This window comes from Athene cunicularia (assembly GCF_003259725.1).
Source record: "Athene cunicularia isolate RWA chromosome 8 unlocalized genomic scaffold, athCun1 chr8_part1, whole genome shotgun sequence".
NCBI classification, from domain to species: Eukaryota; Metazoa; Chordata; class Aves; order Strigiformes; family Strigidae; genus Athene; species Athene cunicularia.
In genome coordinates, this window is record NW_020799109.1 from 8341787 (window position 1) to 8364775 (window position 22989).

The 22989-nt window shown below is 39.1% G+C and overlaps 1 protein-coding gene across 11 annotated transcripts in view; it reads left to right on the top strand.

Moving 5' to 3' along the window:
• The window catches only part of LOC113482589 (cytosolic carboxypeptidase 6-like), a 969074-nt gene that overhangs the window by 491336 nt on the left and 454749 nt on the right, over window positions 1-22989 (top strand). For 9 of the 11 annotated variants that reach the window (XM_026853353.1, XM_026853355.1, XM_026853359.1 and 6 more), the window contains one exon: window positions 21323-21362. In XM_026853353.1, coding sequence (XP_026709154.1) covers window positions 21323-21362 — 40 coding nt within the window. The remainder of the gene's footprint in view (window positions 1-21322; window positions 21363-22989) is intronic. The other 2 variants (XM_026853354.1, XM_026853351.1) reach the window with 1 other exon arrangement.

Below are 22989 nucleotides of genomic sequence, written 5' to 3' on the forward strand. Positions count from 1 at the left end.
TTTTTTTTTTTTTTTTTTTTTTTTTTTTTTTTTTTTGTTTGTTTGTTTGTTTGTTTTTTTGGTTTTTTTTTTTTTATTATCTTAGATTTGGGAAAGAAGCTTGTGGAATCCTTCAGGTGCTGAAGAGGGCATCCAGATCCTGGTACAAAACTTCTCCTTTGAATAGTCCAATAAAAACCTCAGAAACCCAAAGCACTATTGACAGTCCTAAGAAAGAACTCTCTTCAAAGCCATATGTGTTTTGTTTGTCTTGAATCTGTAGAGAAACCCCTGAGGCTTCAAAAGAGAGAGACACAGTAGTGGAAAACATCCCTCATCCTCCCCATCACTTGACTACCTCACAGTGTTATATAGAGAAAGAAGGCTGCCTCAGGAAGAGGAGTGCTGGAAATCAATATTTGATCAGATCTGCTTGTGTTTATTGACATAAAAGAATATTTCATAGAATCACTGAGGTTGAAAGGGACCTTGGGAGATCATCTAATGGACGCTTAATGTCAGTAAGTGTTTTCTAATCTGATTGGTCCCTTTCCATATACAGAAATGGTCAAGAGGTACTTTTGCCTCCAGGCAATGATACCGGCTCCTGAGCAACTTATGACAGCTGCTTTCAGTGGCAACTGAGAGAGAAACGCTGGTTGGCAAGCACAGTGCCCACACTGAGACCTGAATAGCTGTTTTTATAGCTCAGTTTCCTGGATGTTACATGACATTTCACGTACGGTACACAGCAGAATTCTTCTGCCCTAATACTGGGGTTTGTCCTAACAGTTGTCAATGCAGAGAACAATTGCCTGTGTAGTGAATCAAGGTGAAATATGACGTTGTGCCTGTGATAAGTGAAATCTTGGTAAAATCGGCACTAATCTTTAAGGGGGTTATTATCACATTAATTTAGACAGACCTTTCTCCAGCTCTGGAATTTTTGTGAATCTGTTGTCAAAGTTTACAGGTTACAAACACCCAGGTCAATAGCTGGATGTTCAAAAAACATTCTACTCTTGCAAAAAATTATTTTCTTTCTTTATTTATTATTGCTAACTGCAGATCCTGTTCCACAAGAGACATATGAATATGCACTCCCCCCACCATGATTTTCCTGTTTTGAGGGTTTGTTGATATGCAGTTTGCATGTGGCTCAAAAGGTGACTCATGTACAGTGTTTCTTCTATCTCGAGAAAAGAACAGTGGCTCCTAAACTGGTTTGGCTGTATCCCTCATATGGCTGCTAGACCCCACTGTTGCTGCAGGAGGATCTTGAATTTTAGTGGAATAATCTATTTTTTGGGGTCTTACAAACCCAGTCAATAACTGCTATGCTTCTACTTGGAGTAATGCCCTCTATTTTGAGACTTAATACTTGAGACCAGACATTTGTAAGATACATAATTAGATTTTTTGTTTTCTTTTTAGGGATTTATAGTGTTACTCATCACTATGATATATATTTGCTTACAAGTAATAGTTTATTATAGCAGATAGCAATAGATAGTACTTCTCTAATAGCTAGTCATATTCTAGGATATTTCTCTACAAGTATATTACACACTGTTCTCTGAGTGTATTCTCTCTGCAGTCAAAGCTGCACTGCCAACTTGGGTAGAAATACCCGGTCTAGTTTTAAACTTCCTTGAGTACATATCAGCAGGAATGTAGCTGGAGCAGAATGGATCTCAGAATGGGCTGGAAAACTTGCTAATGACAGTATAGCATTTCTTCCAACAGGTTACAAATTATACAGTTCTTATGCTGTTGAGAATGGGGAATAATACATCTCTCAGAGCTATCACTGCATATTTGTTATCAAGTATTGCTATAGCTAGGTGATTTCCGTAACCCTATTCACACCCCATGGAGTCAAAAACTAGTTTATTGATGCATCTGTAATGAGTACGTCAATGCTATGGGGAGGGGCGAAAGAGGACAGTGCTGAAAACAAAAGAAAAAAAAAAAGACAAATACTGTCAGCTTTGGATTGTAAAATGCCAAATGATAACAGAATATAACATGGTTTGTTAACAGTAGTTTTCTATGAGTTGTTTAATATTGGGGAATGGAATAGATAAGCATACGTGAGGGAGCAAGAATGAGGAATAAAAAAAAAAAAGGAGAAATAAAGAAAAGAACAGGTTTGAAGAAGCTGAAAGTTGCTTGAAAACTGATAGTATAGCAGATGAAAAGACACCTTAAAAGATCAAAATGGCTGTTGAAAGTGAAGCTGTAAATAGGAACCTTTAAGGGAGGTTTTCTACATGCCCAGATTTTCATGGCTGTTTTCTCATTTCTGTGCCATTGCTCACAAAAGACTGTTGGGTGTCCGGACACTCAGACGGGGTTGCTGTGCATGCACAGTAAATCCAAAATGTCTGACATGCATTGCTCTGACTGCAGGGAAAAAACTGTACATTACAGGCTGCTTTGGAGGATGGGATTGCTTTTTTTCCAATTCATTGAACAAATGTGTTAAAGAACTAAAATGTGATGCTTTTGTGTTTCACCAAAACTGCAGGGAAATCACATTTTTTCCTTTTCTTGTCATCAACACATTTTCTTTATTCATGTAACAGTAGGTGTCATTTTTCTTTAATTATGCCCAGCTATCATATGTTGCTTTTTATTTGTTGAGGATGTTAGTTTCAGGGAAAATAATTTAGACAGTTCCATTTTCAAGCAACAATACACTAAATCCTGTGCTTACAAATTGCAATTAGATAAGAATTCTTCTTTCCACAATCAAATGTGGCAGTTTCTTACTGGAAAGTAATGATGAATCAAACTTATAGTGTAAAATGGGAAGATCAAAGCATTCAACAAAAATGTAATGAAGAAAATACACTTTTATGGCTTGGCATTTTAAACGTCCTCTGTTATATATCACCGTGGCAGCATACAATAGCATAAGTCTTTCTTTGGGAATGAATACAGATTAATACAGCCTCCTTTTCTGTGTCAGAATTTACTTCTTGCTGTGATGGTATTTCTTTCTCCCCCACTCCCTCACATACACCTCTCTTCCCACCCCCCAGTCCTTAAAATTACTTTAAACATGTTTAGCCTGTCAACAAGCCTTTGCTAAAGGGTTTTGTAGCCTTTGGTAATGACTTCTAATTTACGTGACTAATTATCCCGGGATAAATAGAGATGAGGTGCTTTAGGATAAGGCTAATCTGCATGTCTGCTGGAAGCTTGAATACTGCATTTTATAAAGATACAAAACTCAGCAATTCAGTGAAATTAAGGTTGTGACAAAAGGCAGGCAAATTCAAAATGAAGGCAAATACTTCTCTTCCTAAGCTGCTGCAGTTGGATGTGAGATAGATGCTGACGTTGTGTCATGAAAAGAAGCATCAGCCCTGATTCTGGAGTTTATTTGGATCTATACTGAAGCTTGAACAGATTTTGCTTATACCATTTACAAAGATATATTTTCATACAGAATTGCATCATGATTTGCCTGTCTTCACTATCCATCTTGTCCTAATTGTGTTGCCTTATTCTTGAAAACATAGTGGTTATCTATCTATAACCACCTCAACCCCTGATTTATGCCACAGTATAAACAAGCAGCAATGTGTGTAATTATGTATACAGCAAAGAACAATACGAGCACAAGAAACTTAGTCTGATGTCTCAACGCTGCAAAATGTTATCCCAGATAGAACAAACTTATGCTGGTAACAGAGGAAAACAATGAAAGAAAGGAAATAGAACACCCTTTCTGTGGAGCTAAGTGGTTCAGTTTTCAGAAGAGCTCTTGAATTTAGAACTTGACCTCCACAACGCTATGCAGAGCAATGCATAAGTACTTTAGGAGTTTAGTCTCATTTTCAAAAGTGATTTAAGGTTTCAGAGTTCTTAGGATGCTTTTACAAAGTCAGTTGCAGATAGGTCTAGCATTGCTCTAAGCTAGAGGGACTCAGTGCATTTTGCAGATCTGCTGGCAGGTGCTTCCCACGCTTGCACTTCTGAATGATTTTACAACCTCACTCAGTTCCCACCTGCAAGCCTAGAGGTGGGCAACACTAGACTGTAAAGACTGCGGACATGTCTTTAATTCTTACTGTACATCTCATTTCTCAGTCTGAGATGTTAAACCAGGATGTGCAAAATGGAAAAATCAGACTTGTATCTAGGTATGTACCAAAATGTTGTCTTATTTGCTGGAATTTCTTTTGAAAACATGATGTCTAACTCTTTTAGGAGCCTACAATGAAGTACTTAAGACATCCAGAGCTAACTTGCCCAGAGCAGGGAGAATGACAGATTACTCAATTCCCTTTTCAATTACTTAACCACAGGATCATCATTCTACTTCACTCAAATTGTGGTATATTGATTTCTGTTGTGACTCAAAAGATTTTAATTTTTAATAAAAAGTTAGTGTGATATTCTCTTTATGTATATAAATCCAGAATAATCTGCCTTTTGCAGACAGGGTATTTAAATTGAAAGACCCCATAATACCTATAATGTCTATAAGGAGCTCTCCCTGTGTTCACTTAACCAGTACCCCCTTGCTTAGTTTCCCCACAGGATAGAAGTAATGTAAAAGCCTTTGAGGCCTAGATGAGAGAATTGTAACATAATGAACTTTAAAATTTCAATAACCCTTAACAAAAACTGCTAAAAAGCTCCCATGATATAGAATCAGAGTTTCAGAACATCAGCTGATGTAAGCTATAGGGAAGTAAAAGGAAAAGTTAACCAAAGCCTTTCACTCTTTCCTCCCAAATTAATAAATCTAGGTTTGTGGTACAGGTAAATCCTAAAGAACTTTTGTAGGCTCAGCATATTGACCCCAAACTCCATTTTACTGAGAAATGTGTTACACGACTCAGATGAACAGGTTTCCCTTGGAAATCCCAGCCCCCAGTTAACTGAGAAGCCAGGTGTAGCAAGTTTGCTAAAACAACCCGCGTTCAGGACAGCGCTCCTTCCCAAGCAATCATCATCATAGAAACCTGTGTCCAGGTAAAAGCTTTTATAACAGCAATCTCAATAGTGATTAAAAAAATTCTAGATATTTTTCCGTATGACAGCTTATCTAACCCTGAGCTTCCATGGAAAAGCTACACTGCATAACTTGGTCTGAGTATTAAAAGGAAATTTCTTGGGGACCCTCTGTACTTTCTGGCACATTTCTCAGGGAGGGACTAAACAGTAAAAAGCCATTCTTCACACTTGTTCTTTGGCTTGTCCTCTGTGACCTATTTTCTTGACTAATCCTGTGATTTTTATCCCAGCCAATACCAAATTGCCTCTGTTTCTGGCTGCTCCTGGCCAGCCCTGTAACTCTGAACTCCCAGCAAAATCTTGAGGGGAAACGTGGAATTTTGAGTGGTTTCTCCTGCTCCGAGGTGTGCAGAATCAAAGGACAGTATAAATAACACCAAAATGCAAGAGCGGCAGCCTTCTTTGTATTGATAAATGAAGACTTTTGTGCAGATGAGATCTTCTCTAAAAGATAAAATACGATGAGGTTGGTCTATGTTATTGATACTGAGATTTGTGGTCCTGAAAGCAAAGAATCCCTTGTCACAAGCTTTACAGTGATGATCTGTGAAGCTTTTTTTTTGTTGTTGTTGTTGCCAAAAGAGGGAGCTCTCACAGAATTATATATCCTTTTAGCGATGCTTTTGCTTTTGTGATCGGCACTTTAAAAAACTCTAAGTTTTTTTGTTTGTGGTTTTTTTTTTTTTTTTCCTTGGGGCCTTTTTGGTTTAGAAGAAAGTAAGTTTGTGGCACAGATAACATGTGCTGTGAGTTTTGCCCTCTTTGGGTTCACGATGACCTCAGGTCACAAAGAAAGAAAATAAGCCTTTCATTTTCGGTTATACAGTTGGCTATTATTAAGTACATAATGTGGTTTCATTAAATGCTGTATTTTAGCATTCCCATGTTGGAAATAATGAATAGTGCCAAACTGGACAATGCGGGTTGGGCACTGAACTTATTTTAAAAGATACACGATTTTGTCTGTTGTAATTTGGGTTCCATGCTGTATTCTGTTTATGTGAGCTGGAATTACCAGAACTGGTACACTGTTCATCTCTTAGCCACTCCAGAATGTTGGGTTTTTTTTCTTCTAAAAGACAGTGTCTGAGATGGGTGAGTAGGATCTTTCCAGTTTGTTTGATGAGGTAAGGAGCAAATTAGTGCTGGGTTTATTTGTAATCACTTGTAGGGTCTAATTCAATAAATTCTGGAAGGACTTTGAGAATTATGCAACTTGTTGCTTATTTTTGCCAGTGGATTAGGTTCAAAGCAGTGAGCAAGTACAGGCACTTTTATTAGTGTTTATCTTTAAGGAGAAAGCATTTTTCTCAGGTTTTCCGATAGAGACAGCAACAAATAAGAAGTTTACCAGAGAGACTCTGTAAATGTTGATTCATGGTTCACCCTCACCCCTTTCTGAGCTTGAACTGGTTAAAGGAAACTCTGGTGAAGACAGATTACAAGTATTTTAGCTGATCTCTGCCATCTTTCTGAACCTGTACAGTTCCCTAGACTAATTCCCTTTTGAAGAGTTTCATTTCAACCTAATAGCCTCTATGACTCTGTGGCTCCAGTACCCCATTAGATATTTAGTTGGTTTTGCACAGGAGCTCTCTTTTCCACTGGAATCCAGTAGATATGACATTCCAGCGTTTCTTATCTCCCCCAAATCAAAGCCAAACTGAGCTTAACTTCATGGGAGTTCAAAGCCAATAATTGGGCAATAGGATTTAAAAACTACTTTTACTTGATCATTTGAGATATTTTGCCATACTATTTTAAAATGCAAATTCAGAGGCTCCAGCATGACCGGTTTCAGTGAAATTTTGAGGCTTAGACCAGATTCTCAAAAATATGTTAATGCTTAAAAGTCATTTGGGTGCCTAATTCACTTCTAGGTCAGCTGTTATTGAAAATGTCACATTCTAGCTCTGGGCAATACTGGAGTTTTATAGAGCAGGATTGTTGCATCAGAGTAAAATCCTGTTACAGAAATGCACATTGATGATTCGTTGTTAATAGATATTGTGTGAAGATTGCTGAGTGATTATTGTACCGTAATAGTGGTGAGATTCAGAGTTAAGTGCGAGGAGTAGATTGTCTGCGATAGGAAGGATCACATTATGATGATAACTTTCCCTTCTCTTTTCCATTATGTTCTTGTTGTCTTTTTGAACACTATTAGTATTCTCAGCGCTGTACAGAAACATACGGGAGACTTAGGGCAGGAGCAAAGTCGGCTGCAATCAAACTATGTGATAAAACAGAAAAATCAAACCAAAAATAATTTTATGCATTTTATTTAAAAGAAGAACATTCAGAGTTAAGACTGAAATGGCCAAAATGGGTGTTTCTGACATTTTATGGATGTTCTGCATAGGTAGTGTGCCTCCAAATATTGGATGCTCCTATATACCATATGTGCTGCAATTCCTAAGCAATACAGCAGATGTTTTAGGTGATCAATTCAGATCTCACTGGCTTTGTTTAGTTCTCCCCATTCCCAATTTTATATGATGTGAATGTGCCTGTCATGATAAGTAGAGGAACAGTTCCATATTTAAAAATCTGTGCATAATTCAAATTTGACACAGTAGCAATGCTAAAACACCCCCCCCCAACCTAGAAAAATCTCATGTTCCTTAGAGTTCAAAACACTTAGTTAGGAAAAGCTGTGGCCAGTAAAAATTAGCTTTCTGTGGCTTGAATCAAAACTTAACTATTTTTTTGAGGTTAGGTTTATTGTATGTGGCGGATGAAAGCTGACAGTTCTGATTTCTTTGCTGATCAGACGGCTGGGATAGGTGGTTTGTTTGCTTATTTGTTTTAAGAAAAGTTTGATCTTATTCCTATGTAACCTCCTCCAAAGCCAGCTTCCTAATGGCACCTTTTTATCTGCAGTTCTCTTAACACTTTCTTCGCTGCTGCCCCTTGCTTTGCCAGCTCCTAGTATACAAAGTGCTTTTTCTACCTGAAGATCATATTTCCTTTTTTTTTCCCCCCTTTTTCAAGGAGCTTATTAACAGTAATCCCCAATGATTTTACTTAGTTTTCTGATCATGTGGGCTGGAAAGCTATTCAGATGTCATTAAAAAGCTCATTTGAAAATACTGATTCTAGTGTACTGTCTGAACCGTTTTAGTTATTTGGGGGTATAAAAAGCCTTGAACTCTCATATTTTTTCCAGTAGTAAACGAGCATGGATATGTATCTGATGGCTAACACAGTCGAACCACTCTCTTCTGGAGTGGTCTGTGGGGAATAAAGTAGCTGCTCGCCTCTGCGGAGGCTGGGACTGGCGAGGGCAAGGGCAGGCTGTGCTCCAGCACCTGCCCCGCATCTCCCCTGCAACCTGAACCCATAGGACTGTGGTAGAGGGAGCTACATTTCAAAAGAAAAAATATTCTCTGTCTTCAGTGCCTAAAAGAAAAATTTAAGCTCACTGGGAACAGGCATCAGCCTGACACCTAATTTAGCCACAATGAACTGGAACATTTACATTTGTGTGTTGGTCTTAAAAAAAAAAAAAAAAAAAAAATCCTGTAGCATAGCTGTCTGACACAATAGACTTCAAGGTAAGAACAAGGATAAATTTTCCTCGTATGTTCACCTATGGAAACTTTGCTCACCTTTTCTGCAGCTGTGAAATTGGTTTGAAATGATGGACTGATTCTTCCTCATGAGTTACTCGACATAACACAGCTCTTTTGTTAACTAAAAAGTATGTACTGTTTGGGGAAGCAAACTGCTATTCCAAACACAGTGTGTAAATGTTGTTGTTAACATTTAGATAATTAATTTTTAAGGCTAATATTCTATGGATGTTTGTAAACCTCTTGGATTTCTTCTAATAAATTAAGAACATAAATAAGGGCAATGGAAGCGGTTTAAATATGGAACTGTATTTTTCTGAATCCTGGAAATTTCAGGGTGACTTACAAATCATAGGTAAACATCCACATTTCAGATTATCAAAATAAACATATTTTCTGTGTAACCCAAGAACAGCTGCTTTGCAGTAGCTTCATGACATAGTTACTACATTCTCAGTTAAATGTTTCTTACACTTTTATCCGTAAATCTCAGCTTTTGAATTCTGCAGATCTGATTCTGAGACACATGATCTGCCTTCAGTGACTGTCTCAGCAAGGGGAGCTGGAAAAACGCAGCCTTTGGCTCGACTGAACCCTGAAGCAACTGCATATTTGTGATGCAAAATTAGCAGTTTCATATCAAAATTGTTTAAGAGAGCATTTGGTTCCTTCGTCTCTTCCACTGAAGTCCCTGTGCTTTGGGTGCTGCTCGAAACAGCCTTGTATTTGTCAGTCACCACCAAGATTTTTCCACAAGTGTTTGTTCTGTGTTTTTTAACGACTGTTAGATATATATCAGATAGCAGGTCCCCAATGAATTGCTTATAGAACAACTGTAAAAGAGCGATAATTTGAAACAGTTAGCAAGGAGGCTAATGAAAAGAGGATTTCAGACCTCTTATCTCTGTTCAGTGTACGGGACAAATGTTATTCCCTATTTTATTAGTCAGAATAACCTGACATGTACTGAAGAGAGGAACAAACTAGTAATATCTGGACGGCCTCGTTTCCTTACACAGATCTCCATTTGAGGCTGCTCTCGGGCAAGCTAACTCAGCTCAGTGATTCTGATGAACCAAGCCTTTATTTTCTCTTTTAATATATCATGACATATCACATACAAGATACATACCTCTCTTCAAATGTGAATAAAAATGTCCTGGAAGGGTTTTCACAGTTTAAAGCACCTGGGTGAAGCGTTTGGGCTAAAATGTGAAATTTCACAAGTGAAATAAAAATGTTCAAATTTAGCTGTATAGAGCTAAATACTACCTTGGTTCCAGTAGCCTCCATTTTATTGTTTTTATTAACAGTTCTAGAGACACCACCCATAGATCAAACATGAATTACACTAGATAATGTACAGAGACAGAGTGAACCTAGAAGTGGCTGTAAGACATCCCAATTCTGCCCTTGTAGTCTTTGGGAGTTTTGATACAGGTTGCAGCCTGGGTGGATCTTGTTCCAAGTTCTGTGGCTCCAGATGCTCAGATATAGTGATTTAGTAATGGTTTCAGCATGTGCCGTAGAAAACTACAACAAAATTACTTCAGAAATGAACAGAAAAAGTGTTGGGTCTTTGGAAAGTAAGATTGTTCTTTTTACCTCCCAGACAGCTCACGCTCATTGCTGCCATTTGACTTCTCCAGACAGTGCTTTCATGGGCTGTAATTAAATATGTAGTTTTTAGAAGAATGAAGATTGGGATGCTCTGAATCATTTGTTAAGTGAATATGACAAGCAGTGGTCTGGTTTGGAAAAAAAAAATTGATTTTTTCTTGAGCAATAGAAAAACTAACTCACTGCCATGGATTCTGAAAGGAAACAGACTCAAACTGAAATTAGATGAAAAGCTTGAAATTAGATGAAACCACAATAGTCAGGCATATAAGTTTATATATTTGTCCATACACACTAGATTCTAATTTAACTTTTCACTATTATTTTGATCATGTTGTCTTGACTTATATACAGTAAACAAGGAACTTTGCACAGTATAGAGAGGGGAAAGACTTTCAGATAAAATAATCCTCTTAAATTAAATGTGAAAACACAGTTATTTCCCCCTTCCCTCCTGCCTGTCCCTATTACAGAAAAGTCTTTGGCTGTAATGGTGCCTCGACAGCCAGAGCAGAAGTTGGAGGGGTGGAATCAGTTGCCCCCTTGATGCAAAAAAACCCCCAAACCAAACCAAACTGATTTTGTCCAGCTGTTATGCAAGTATTTGGAATCAGATGTTTCCTATCTTACTGGTTTACATTCCCATAATATTCGCAGTTTGCAAATACAGATGAAACTGGACTTTTGCTGGACTGAGGAAAAGGGGAGAGAGAGGAAAAGTGAATGTGATAGGAGTGAAGGGCCAGTGAATTTAGAGCTGAAGATTAAAAAATGAAATCGCCCGGTCTGGTGCATTGGAAATCAGTTGCATTGACTCCCCACACACTGATTTCCTTTGGCTCCTTAAAGAGATGCTGCTTTAACTAGGAAATGTGTGTGCTGCCAGGTTTCTATTGGTGAAAAAATGCTAGCTTGGTCTTAGATAGGGGTGATAATTTCAAGTATTTCTTAGGTTTTTCTTCTGTACCTACAATACATAGCCTATATGGGTTCCTTATCTGTGTGATGTCTCTATACAGTTTTATAAACATTTATTTCTCTCTGTACAGTGCAGAAGTCAATAGACACACCTCGACATATACACACACATTAATTTTTGTATGTGTCTGTGATTGTATATACATATGCAGTATTTTTATGTGTGTACATATCTACAATTATAGTGATGGTAAGTGAAAACCTGACTATCAAAACAGAATAAGCTCTGTCTTTTCCTTCTGATCACTTGGATGCACGGAGCTGTAGGTGTGATACTGGTAGCTTTGAAACTGAATGGTGATGGCACTACAGAAGGATTTTGGAGATGATATAGCCTATAGATATCATGCATGACAAATTGCAGTCATAAAGTTCTCCCAACATTCATTCTGCTTTGTGCTATACAGACAGCCCAGCCACTTGGGCTTACAGGCTAGAAGTTTGGTTTCCTTGTGGAGCTGAAATATGCTGTGTTGAATGTTTAAGTTCACAAGATGTTTGAATGTCAAACACCAGAAATACAACCTATTATTGAGGCTTTCTTCTCAATAAAAGGGCATGCATTACCATTGTATACTAGTCATTTGGTTGCCTTCCAATATTGCCATCTTTGAGTGGAAAGGGAATATATTTTGGGCGTTTGCAAAATACCTTCAACCACTGGAACTGTGATCTGGAAATTGCTGTGCTGTGTCGTCACACGGCTCACCCGCATCTCAGGCACACTCCAGCACCTTAAGAGAAAGTAACACCTGAGATAAACACAATCAGATAATTCCCACAAAATCCGAAGTAAAGGCAGGGAGCTCTTGGAGGAGGAGGGATTTAGGCAAACGGCACCTAGAGAAATTTTGTTCTCTCGTGATTATTGTCACTCTGTTGCTGAATCACGGGGTCTTTTTAAATTCTGTGACTTTAAAGTCATAATTCATAAGTTTTATGCATGAAAACACAATCATTTTGGGGAAATTTTATGTTCAGGACTCTTGTGTTGCATCTTTCATATGTTTTCTTCCTTCCATTTGTACTTATATCCTTACAGTGTGGAACCACAGTTCTGTTTCGTAAAAGTTTATCAAAGAAGTGTTTCTTTTGACTGGGCTCAGGTGTATTAGGAAGTGGATCGTGTCAGTGCTGTAATTCAGAGTTTTGTTTTCCAGTTAAGTGCTGCCCTGAGCAGAATTTCAATACAGAGCAGGAGGCAAACCCAGTGCCAACACATGCTGCTCCCCAGACAAGAAGATATTTAACTTCTTACAAAGAAGGACTCTTCTAGTGAAAATTTCTTGTCCTTCAGAAAACTTCTCAGTAACTCCCTCAGAGTTCTAGGTGTTTGGGGTTTTTTTCTCTTTTCATAGAATTAAATTTTTTTCAAAACAGTGTTTTCTTTGAACCCAAGTCGGCCTTCTCACCACCTGTGTGCTGGCTCTTCTGGCATGATGACAGTTTGTTAAATTTAGCATTAATTGACATGGAGAGAGTAGGGCAACTACTACTAGCTGGTAGCTAAACTACTCAGGTTGGATGCAGATGTTGGAACATAAGTCCCACTTTCAATACACAGTTAGTTAGTTATAGACAGCAAAAGAATGTTTCAGAGAAGTGATTTGCCAGTCAGAGCACTCATAGCTGAGTGTAAGAAGCTGAAGTTCAATCTCAAGGTCCAGATGGGTCAGAGCAGGGATGTAAACCTCTGGATTTGTGCCTCCATTATTGTGTGATCACAGGCTTCTACAGCTGCATGTTTAGTTTTAAAATTGCTTATGTTGGGGGTTAATCTGTCTTGTCTGTTATCTAAAACAGCCTATAAACAATGCCTAGTTAGTCAATATCCTATTACTGGGATAGGTAGATATGCTTTGTTTCTAATTAAACATTCATTGAACACTGTTGCTTACCCCCCCACAAAACGGCGAACTTTCAAAGTTCATAATTGCTTTCACTAATGCTGCTCCTTTTCTTTCTAAGACTTAACCTAAGACAGGAATTCACAACTAAAGAATGGCTGTGCAATGCCTAAAGCGATCTGCATCATGTATAGATTTTGGTTGTTAATGGCACTGTGTGTGGTCTGTATAGTTTTTCCTGCCCTTGTTTACCTTTTTTTTTTTTTTTCCCCCAAATAAATACAATTTAAAGAGAAGAGTTTATTAGCTCCTGCTGCTTACTGTGTGCTTTAAGACATAATCCTCTGTTTATGGCATTACAGTAATCTCTATAGGCATTAAGTAATTGATGTCACAAGCACAGGATTATAACCATGGCTCTGTAATTTACATAATAATACACCAAACTATGAAAAACCTGCATGGTGGTTTGTTACCAAAACAAACCCTTGAAAATGCTGAGTTAAATTGTGAAATGAGTAGATCCCAAACCCTTGCTGTGTAAGTACATATGCTTCATTTAAAACATGCACATAGCCACAGCCACCTTCTTCTAAGTGGAACTACAAAGAGGCTTGATTCCAACCTGGATGTGGGGTCAGACCATGGAGAAATGGGACTTATTCTCTTCCTTCATTTCTTGCAGGCCCAAAGTTTTTGGGGAAGAGCAGAACAAAGCACAGACAAGCTGTTGTCTACATCATCCATTCTTTTTCCTCAGTCTTTACTGGGGCGGAAATATCGGTGTTTTTGTATGTACTCCATATACTTACATACTCTACACAGGCTGCAGAGTGAGTAGAGCACTGGGTATCCATGCATTAATTTGTCTCAGCATTTCAGGCTTGGATTAACAAGGAGGATAGAAACCTGTTAAATCGGGAGTTCTGAGTCGAGTTTGCCATTTTGGTTCAGTAAAGGGATTGGATTTGCTTGCCATATTTTGCCTCGGGTTAAAAAGAGGCACAATTGCTGACTAATCAAGGATGTCCTTTTCCATGCACACCTGAGGATGCACTGTGTATGCATAATATACATCATCAAACCATACAGTTGCAGAGAAACTACCATTGTGTTCTTCACTGAGGTGTGTAAGGATGATTGTTGTTTTACAGGTGGAGAAGGACAGAAAACTAAGAGGCTTTCTGTTGTCATAACTCTCATTGGCAAAGTTAAGGATCGGTGAATTCCAAAGCAGTTCATTTCTCCTTTCTTTGCTTCCAGAGATAAGATAGTCTTAATAACTTTCTGTAGAGATGTAAATATCTGAAGTGAATGGATGGGCTTTTTTTTGGTTCCTGGTGGTTCAGTAAGAATCTGGATACTATCTTTGTGACTGCTCTATATGTAAATAAGGTAACCTATGAATAAAGCACCAGTAGATGTCACTCAAGAATATGTGGAACAGACTGTGAATTTGTGTGACCAATAAAACGGAGCATGCACATTGCAAATGGCCTCTGCTGTGCAGCTGCCCAGGTTGCTCAGCCTCCCGTGGCTGTTGCGTTGGGCAGTGATCTGATGCTTTTGGTAGTAAACTGCTCTCAAGGCTGCAGGGCGGTGACCTACTACTACTGCCATAGGTACTACCGAGCATTTGTATGTGTGTCCAAAGATATCTTGCATGGCTTTTCAATCTTTCCCTAACCTTCATTGTATTAATATTCTTTCTAAATGGCTTTTGAGCAAAACAGGACTGTAAGAACATTATGCACAAGTGGTGTATTCTTGAGATAAATAGCTAAAGTGGGGAGAAGGAGAGGTCTTAGCTACTTGTTTGGGAGTGTTTTTTGAAAGGTAAGAAAGTACCATCTATTCCTGGCACTTAGGTTTTGGGAAAGAAATACATAGGTGTCAGATACTAAGTAGAAGAATATGTGAACTAGAAGGATGAGTAAAGTAGCTTTATGGTTTGGTGCTGCCTTGCATCATTTGGACTTGGTTTTGATTCTAAACCAGAATTGAGTTACCAAATATTGCAACAGTCAAATGTCTGTGGAGGTAATTGTTAAAATGGTTCAAAATGCTCATTATAGCCCTTAGTGTGAGGGATAACATATCCCAAACTACTTTATAAGTGTTCTCCCACACCTATATTATCAATAATTGTTTCCACAGAGTAGGCTACAGCAAATGCAGTTTACTAACATCCCAGTCAAGTGTCAACGAGCTGACTGGTTCATTTTATCATTATACCGGGAAACCTTATCAGCTAATCACAATGGAAGTACAGAATGTGAGATCTTGCTTCATTATATGAACAAAAGTCTGTGATTTCAGGATGGAAAGAAAATATTATTGCTTGACATAACGTGATTTAAAAAAAAAAAATAATCATCAAATTATCCATTTTAACGGGATTTGAATTAGTAGCTTATTGGGGTCGTTACTTAAAATGAGAGTTTCTCTTTGGAGATGAGTCTTGCACTCTGAAGGGAAGGAAGGTACAATTAGAGAAACTTGCATTTGAGTAACTAGATCGACGTGCAATGCTCACTGAGTTATATTTAATATTTCTAACACCCTCCTTTATCTGAGCCTTCTTTAGAAAGTTTTTCCGGATGTTGATTAGCCCTGAATATTTCTTAAACTTTCCAACAACAAAAAACTCTAAGGTATACCACTCCTCGATCACAGAAACGTCCGTTGCATAGGAGCAGAACACACCAAGGTGCACAGCTTGTCACTCGCCAGGTAGCAGTGTGAGAGGATGGGATACAGCCTTTAACCTCTCCCTCTGCACCTCCTCCTTCCTCCCTCAACTCTACTGTAAATACCTTCAGTGCAAAACCAAGAGCCTTCTGGTGGTGCTTGTGGGCAGCCCTGTTTTGCCATCCACACCATGCCAAGTCGCATACTTGGGATCTCTGATCTTTTTCTGAACTTTTAGGGTTTTTCATGATATAATGTTAGAGGGTACATTTTAAAAGCATTGACATTACAGAGTGTTGCAATAATAAAGGCCATAGAAATGTGAAATTCACCCTTCAATACATACTCAGCTTTATTTTGCGAGAAGATGCACTGGTATCAATCATTCTTATGTCAATACAGTCAGTTTATAGAAGAGAAGTGCTAATTTAGAAGTCAAAAGGAAAAGGCACAATTAGTAACAACTTGTGGCAAAGCTTCCAAGAAAAAAAAAAAAAAAAAAAAAAAAAAAAAAAAATCACACAACTTGATTTCAATTTTAAACCCTCTGATTTGCCTGGTAGTTTGAAGGTGGTAGGGAGAGACACCTGTTCAAAGCACATTAAAATTAGATGGAAGAGATCAATAGCAGAGACCAGACTGGGTGAAATACGTTTAGGAAGAGCAAGTCTTCCTGTGGTCCCAGAGAGTCAATTCCAGCTTTGTGTGGGTGACTATGGCAGGTGATGTTAGTGAGATGGGCAGCCTGCCTTTGGGTTCATAGCTGCAGAAAGTGCTGCCCACGGAGTGAAGGCAGGCAGTGAAATGGCGCAAACCCAGCAAGGGCTTTCTAAAGCTGGAGTTGATCTCAGCTCTAGGTTTAGGAGTTTTCTATGGAGATTCAGAGAAAGGCAGGTAGGTACACATGCCCTTTGTGGTCTAGAGAAACCCCTGCCCCAGAATGCTGTCTCCTGGGACGTGAGTGCACAGGACTGCTGAAGGAGCTCCAGCACAGCAGCCTCCTGTGTGCGATGCCTGGGTGGCTGGCGGCCGCCTCCATCTCTGCTTACCAGCAATGCTGGATGTTGGGGGCTTGGAGATGGGGTGTGGGGACAGAAGGCAGGGGTAAGGATATCTTTTGGATCCTGGCTGGAGGAGGAGTGTAGGAGTAGGAAGATGACTTTATAATTGCTTTTTTTTATCACTCTTTCTGACTATATTGACTTTATACTTGACACAGCTTTGGCTGGCAAGTGAGGCCCAGATACATTCAGAATTAGATATGACTAGGCTCATTCTTACATGAGAAGAAAATCATCGGTTGCTACAGAAACAGCTCCATATCAGTCTCGTGGGGCATCTTTGCATCTGGCTTTTTTTCCTTCTCTTTTGCTAATCTGTAGATAAGAGTCACAGCAAGTGCAGCACATCCCACATCTATAAAAAAGGTTGGAGGAAGTCTGCAGAGAGCAAAGTGTGAAAGAACATCTCGTAGATAAGCTAAACTTAAATGAATGAGTTAATTTACACCCCCTACTTTTTTTTTTTTTTTTTTCCCCTAGTTTTGCAACTCTCACTGAGTTAATTGAGGTGAAAATTAAATGACACCAGTCAGCAAATATTTTAAAGACTGTCAACATCCAGGAAGAGAAAGGAGGTACCCAGAAAGGGATTTACTAAGAAAAATTTAGGAAATAATCTGCAGGGTGAGTTAGAATCTGTGTGGAGAAGATTGCATATTGCAATGGAATAATGTTCAGGAACTTTCAGGCAAATTGCTTAACTTGGTAAATTAAGGAATTAGTTAAAAATAAGTGTATATTATGGGTGAACAGGGACTCTTCTGCACACTTCAGACCAGCTCGCCAGCGAGGTTTTTCAACTGGTTTTCTGAAATGTAATGAATTCTTGGTGCTTAGTAGATTAATATTTATTGAGTGAATCAATGCTTAATTTATTAAAAAATTGCCTTCCTTGTATTTTAATATGATTTATTACTCATCAGTGCTTATTGCATTAATTAAAGATTGTGTTAATTTTGCGGAAGTGAACACAATCTGCTGCAGGTTTGCTGCAGAGCCCTAATGCACCGTAGGGACTGTGCCTCTGGGTAGTACCAGTGATAGAAAACTGCTCGAGGTGGGAAGCCAGCATGAATCACCAAAGGCCTCTTCCTGCCTTTAGGCTCTCAAATAGCCAGCCAAGTGAAAATGAGGATGCTGCCCCTTAAGGGTAGGACAGGATTATAGCAATAAAGATCCTGTGGCGATACAGGGAATCTTTCAGTTTGCCTCTTATAAATTATGGCTGATGCTGTAGAAATCATTTTAGTGTTTCTCATGGAATGCTTTTTTGTCAACGTAGGTGAAATCCAGCCTTAGCGATATGGGAAACACTCACCTCTCGCCCGAACAGGGATGATAGTCATTACATTTCCGTGCTTAGGTTGTAAGTAATTCTTGGGACAGTAGGTTGCCTGAAGATTGGGATAGTCCCAAGCATCTCTGCAGGGGCAGGTGTTTTGAGAAGTGGAAAATTACTAAACGGAGAACAAAAAAAGCCAGACATCTTGTGAGATGAATCTCTCAAGAAATCTGTCAAAACAGGGAGAGGGTGATCACGCTGGAGGGGGGCAACAGCTGCAATTTGCATCTTTCGGCACTGAAGGGAGAAGCAAATATATAAAGCCCCACAGTCATGAAACTTCTGATGCAATTATTTTATTAATCTTTGTGACACTTGTAATGCCTCTCTCTTTAAATTCAAATTCTGCTGCTTTTATAGCTACTCATAAGTGTGTCTGTACGTTTTTAAAAAAATTCCATCTAGTTACTAGACTGCTTGCATCCAGCTGAGCCCTGGAAACGTCAGAGAGCTAGCCCCTGAGATCCAAGAGCAGGCTTGAATTTCCAGAAAGCGATTGGACCCGTAATTAGCGCATTTTTGCGTGTTTAAACGCATCATTCTGGAATGCACATTGCTGTTTCCTCCTCTCCAGGGCTTGAGTGAGTGTGCACAAACTTCCCCTTGCCGAGTTAAATTAGAGAAACCTCTTCAAGGTCTGCTGAAGGTCAGAGCAGAGAAATTTTTTCTCTCAGTGCAGCGGGCAGACGGTAACCACTGTGCTCCAGCCCAGAGCGCTTGGGTGGAGCCAGCGCCAAGAACCCGGTGGCATTTCAAATCCCCTGCAGCAGTTAGGTGTTAGATGCAAAAGATCAGTGCTGCTCCACTTGAAGTCAGAGAAATAACTTGAGTTTAAAGTTCAACACATACCCAAAGATTCCTTGGATCTGGAGTCAATTTGTTTTTTCCAAGGCCAGCTTGAAAGCAATGTCCAGGCAGGAAAAAGTTATAAAATGAACATTTGACTTGTAATTTAATTTTATGTCTCATTTTGTTTAGTCTATTCTATATGCTTTTGTTTTCCTGTAGTATCAAGTTTAGCTATTTAGGTTGTTATTTAATGTTTATTTTTGCCCTAGTTAATAGACAACTCAGGATCAGGGGCCAGCTGGGCTACATGACTTTCTCTCTATTCCAAATCTCTACATTTTGCAACCTTCTTTGATGCAGGATATTTATATTCCACCTTTTTTCCCAGTAGAGAGGCTTTCACAGAGTATAGGCTTTGGATATATATTTTCTGCTCTGGCTGTTCATTAGATATACAGCATTTGGAATTCCAGTTGTGCTCAGAAATGTAAGCAAAGCTTTTGGCCCAGTGGGTGCTAAGCCCTGGCATTTCATAGCTTTGTACATATGAATCAGGATTAAGGCACAGGATCTATATAAAATTTAGCTCATTAGGAGATGTTTCGTCTTACAGCTCCCACTGGGGAGGCGGGTCATGTGCTTACACTATTGCCTACTTTGCTTTACTGCTCCCTGGAAAAGGAGTGTGGGGTGAGCAGACCCCAGCAGAGTAGGGAGAGCATTTCTGAATGGTTCTTGTGGAGATGACACAAGGCAGCAGCAGGGTCTTCTGCTCCCTTTTACCATTCTCCTGGCACACCTGGAAAAAGTGCTTGGCATAGTCTGGCCTTAGTGTTTTCTAATAAAGTAAATGTGATCAAGCACACTGCTAAGGTCACACTCCGAATGACTTGTCAGAGTAAAGAGAGGAAGGAGTACCTATGAAAACAGACAGGAATGAATTTTCTCACAACTATGATTTGTGTTGTACAAGAGCTAAGGTACTGAGGGCCAGAAAAGTTTCAGAAATTTATTTTTTTTTCAGGTTCACACCCCACTCAGCTTCCCAGCAGGCCACATTCACTGTTGGGTGTGTAGCTCAAGCATATTCAGTTGATGATCAACTGTGCCAGTGACACTTTACGTAGAGAAATGATGGGTTTGGAAAGGAGTTTCATCAGTCATAGTTTCCAAGGATGAGCATTCACAGTAAGGAATACCAAGTCCATGTTTCCTCCTCAAGGACTTTGAGCTGTCACCCAGGGAATACAGTGAATGCAGTGATGAGAATTAGATTAGAAAAAGATCAATAGGGCTGACAATAAATGGAAGTAACATAGACATTATTGGGCAAATTAGGAGAGAGAAATTAAACTGGACAGTATAATCTTCAATGCCAGCTAGACACACTAATGTTGGGCAAAGTTAGGGAGCAGACAGCGAGTTAGAAAGTGCTATGAAGAAGAGGGAGTAACAGTCTGTCTGTGAGATGGGGAAAGCCCTGCTGGTGATGGAAAGCTCTCAGCCCACAGAAAGGTGGAAAAGGATGATAATGGTCCAGGAGAACATGGATTTCAGTGACAGGCTACAGAGAGGCAGTGGTGGGGAAGTCACCCAAGACTGGGAACATGGAGTAAGCAACAGCCTTAGCTACATGTTACAGAAGAAAGGGAAGCCCAGATGCACCCCACAGCCACCAAGCCATTGGTGGGATAACTTGTTCCAGGAAAAAAATTTTCTTAACCTCGTGGCACAGGTTGGTTTGCCCTGTGAAGGTTTGATGCCCTTCCAGAAACCACTCACCTTTTTAAACTTGATTATTTGCTATAAAAACTCCTTATAATTTGCTATCTGTACAAATATCCAGTGATGATCAAGTCTGGCAAGCTTTTGGGGAGAGGGATATCTGGTGGCAATGAGATCCATGGGCTGACTGCACTCAGCATGAAAAGAAGCTTTCCTTTTATCAGTCTTGAGTTTGTCTAGATCCTCTTACATGTCTTTGAAAGGTTCACCCCAAGGCAATATAATTGTGTTTGATCACATAGAGGCTATGAGTCAGTGATTGATATGAATAAAGAACTTATAGTTTCTTGTCTTGGTTCCTTGTCTTCCCTGTGGAATCAGAAATCACTTTTATAAATATATCGGTCCATCTGTGCTTCTAGCTATCCATTTCAAGTATATGTTCCAAAAAAGAAATAGTAACACTTTATAAGTGCAAATAAAAACACATTAAAAGGACTGAGCAAGGGGGGGTTTTCTTCCTTATAAAATACATGTGGATCCCATCCAAAAGAGTTACGGTGAGCCATGTAACTTGTAATTAATTCTGCTATAAATGTCAGAACACTTACTTTGCAGGTCTAAACTGACCCACTAAAATTAGTCCCCTTTTAACAATTCCTTTTATAATTTGTTTTTCAGCAGAAACGGCAGCTTGACCTCCTGACAATAACCAGCCCTGGTAAGTGAGCTCTGCTGCATGGTTCTCTTCTCTTCTCTTCTCTTCTCTTCTCTTCTCTTTTCTTAAAGAGATGGTTGTCTAAATGTGTTTTTCCCCTGTCTCTGACATGCAAAATGAAAAACACTGTTCCCCAGAAAATCTTTCACGTAATAACAAGTGACAGCTATATTGTGCTTGGCAAAGCCCCGGGCAGTTATCCGTTCACAGAGCTGCCTCTTCAGACCTTTACTCTATGAATTTGAGTGCTGATATTTCTTTAAGCCTCCTGGGGTTACAGTTACTGGTATATCTGCAGGGCAGATGCCCTCGAATTCACAATGTGTGTTCAAGTATCACAGAATTGCAAGTTTGACTTTCCTTGGTGGCAAACGTGGAGACAGTGGCCCTCTGTGCGTGTGGTGGGAGACAGGAGGTCCAGGCTTAGGACTGGAGAACCCTGAAGCGAGTAAGAAAATGTTTAGGTAAAATTAAAATGCTTTAAGCAATCTGCTTCATAATGGCTTTTGTCATTTACCTATTGAGGAGGTAAACCAACATGTGTTGGGAAGGTGTTGGGCTTTTTGGCATACTGAGTTTTGAAGGTCTTGGTACAGTGATAGAAATGCTCATCGTTTTAATAGTGCTTCTCCTTGGTCTCAGCTCTTAAAGCTGGGTGACTTTTAATTTATTACTATTTTTCTGGCTCAGTTTCCTTCCATTAGCTGCTACAGAAGTCTGCTGCCCACCAGCTTCAGATGTACACCGTGCTTGAATAGTGCTATCTTTTAGTTAACTTTCTGAAATTTTCAAATGCATGAACATATTAAGCTTTCTGTTTGGCTTTAACTGGGACTAATGAGTTCTGACTTTAACTGGGAATAATGTGTTAGTGAAATGAACAGGTGTTATGGGAAGTGAACAAAATGTGACACACATTTGCCTGGATAACAATTTTGCATTAATAATTGTTCTGACATTCTAAATGTAGATATCATCTGTGACATGGTTTCTCCTTCACTAACCTTGTTAAAATAATAAGAATTAAAATAAGGAGGAGGATCACTTTGTTGGGACAGATGTTTGAGGCTATTGGCAATTGCATCACATTTTTGCATGTTCACTTTTCATGCAGTTTGCAATTATGTTAATGTATGCTCAGGGCACTTGCTGATAAAAGCAACAATACAGTGTGATACAGCCATTGTCACTATTCTGACTGTAACTTCAAGGACAAACATGGCACATTTTTCATTTTTTGTATCTTCAGCATTCCCTATTTCTAGAGGAAAAAAAAAAAAGATTTCTGAAGGTCTTAACTGTAATAAACACTCAGATCTTGGATAAGGGCACCAAGTCCACAGATACTTTTTTAATAAGAAAAAAAGAAGGTTGGGGACCAAAATAACATAATATGAGAGTTTTCTGTAAAATGAATTTATGATACCTTCCACATAATTTCAGATACAGTATTCACTGGAACAGTGAAAAGGTTGTCTAAATTGAGTTTGTGCAAAGACGTGATCACAGTAAAGAGCTATTGCTTCAGATCTCTCAGTTTAATACAGCAATCTACTAAATCAACACAGCAATTAGCTGGAAGGATCAAAATAGCTTTCAATAACTGCAGAGGTAGACATACTGCCCTAAA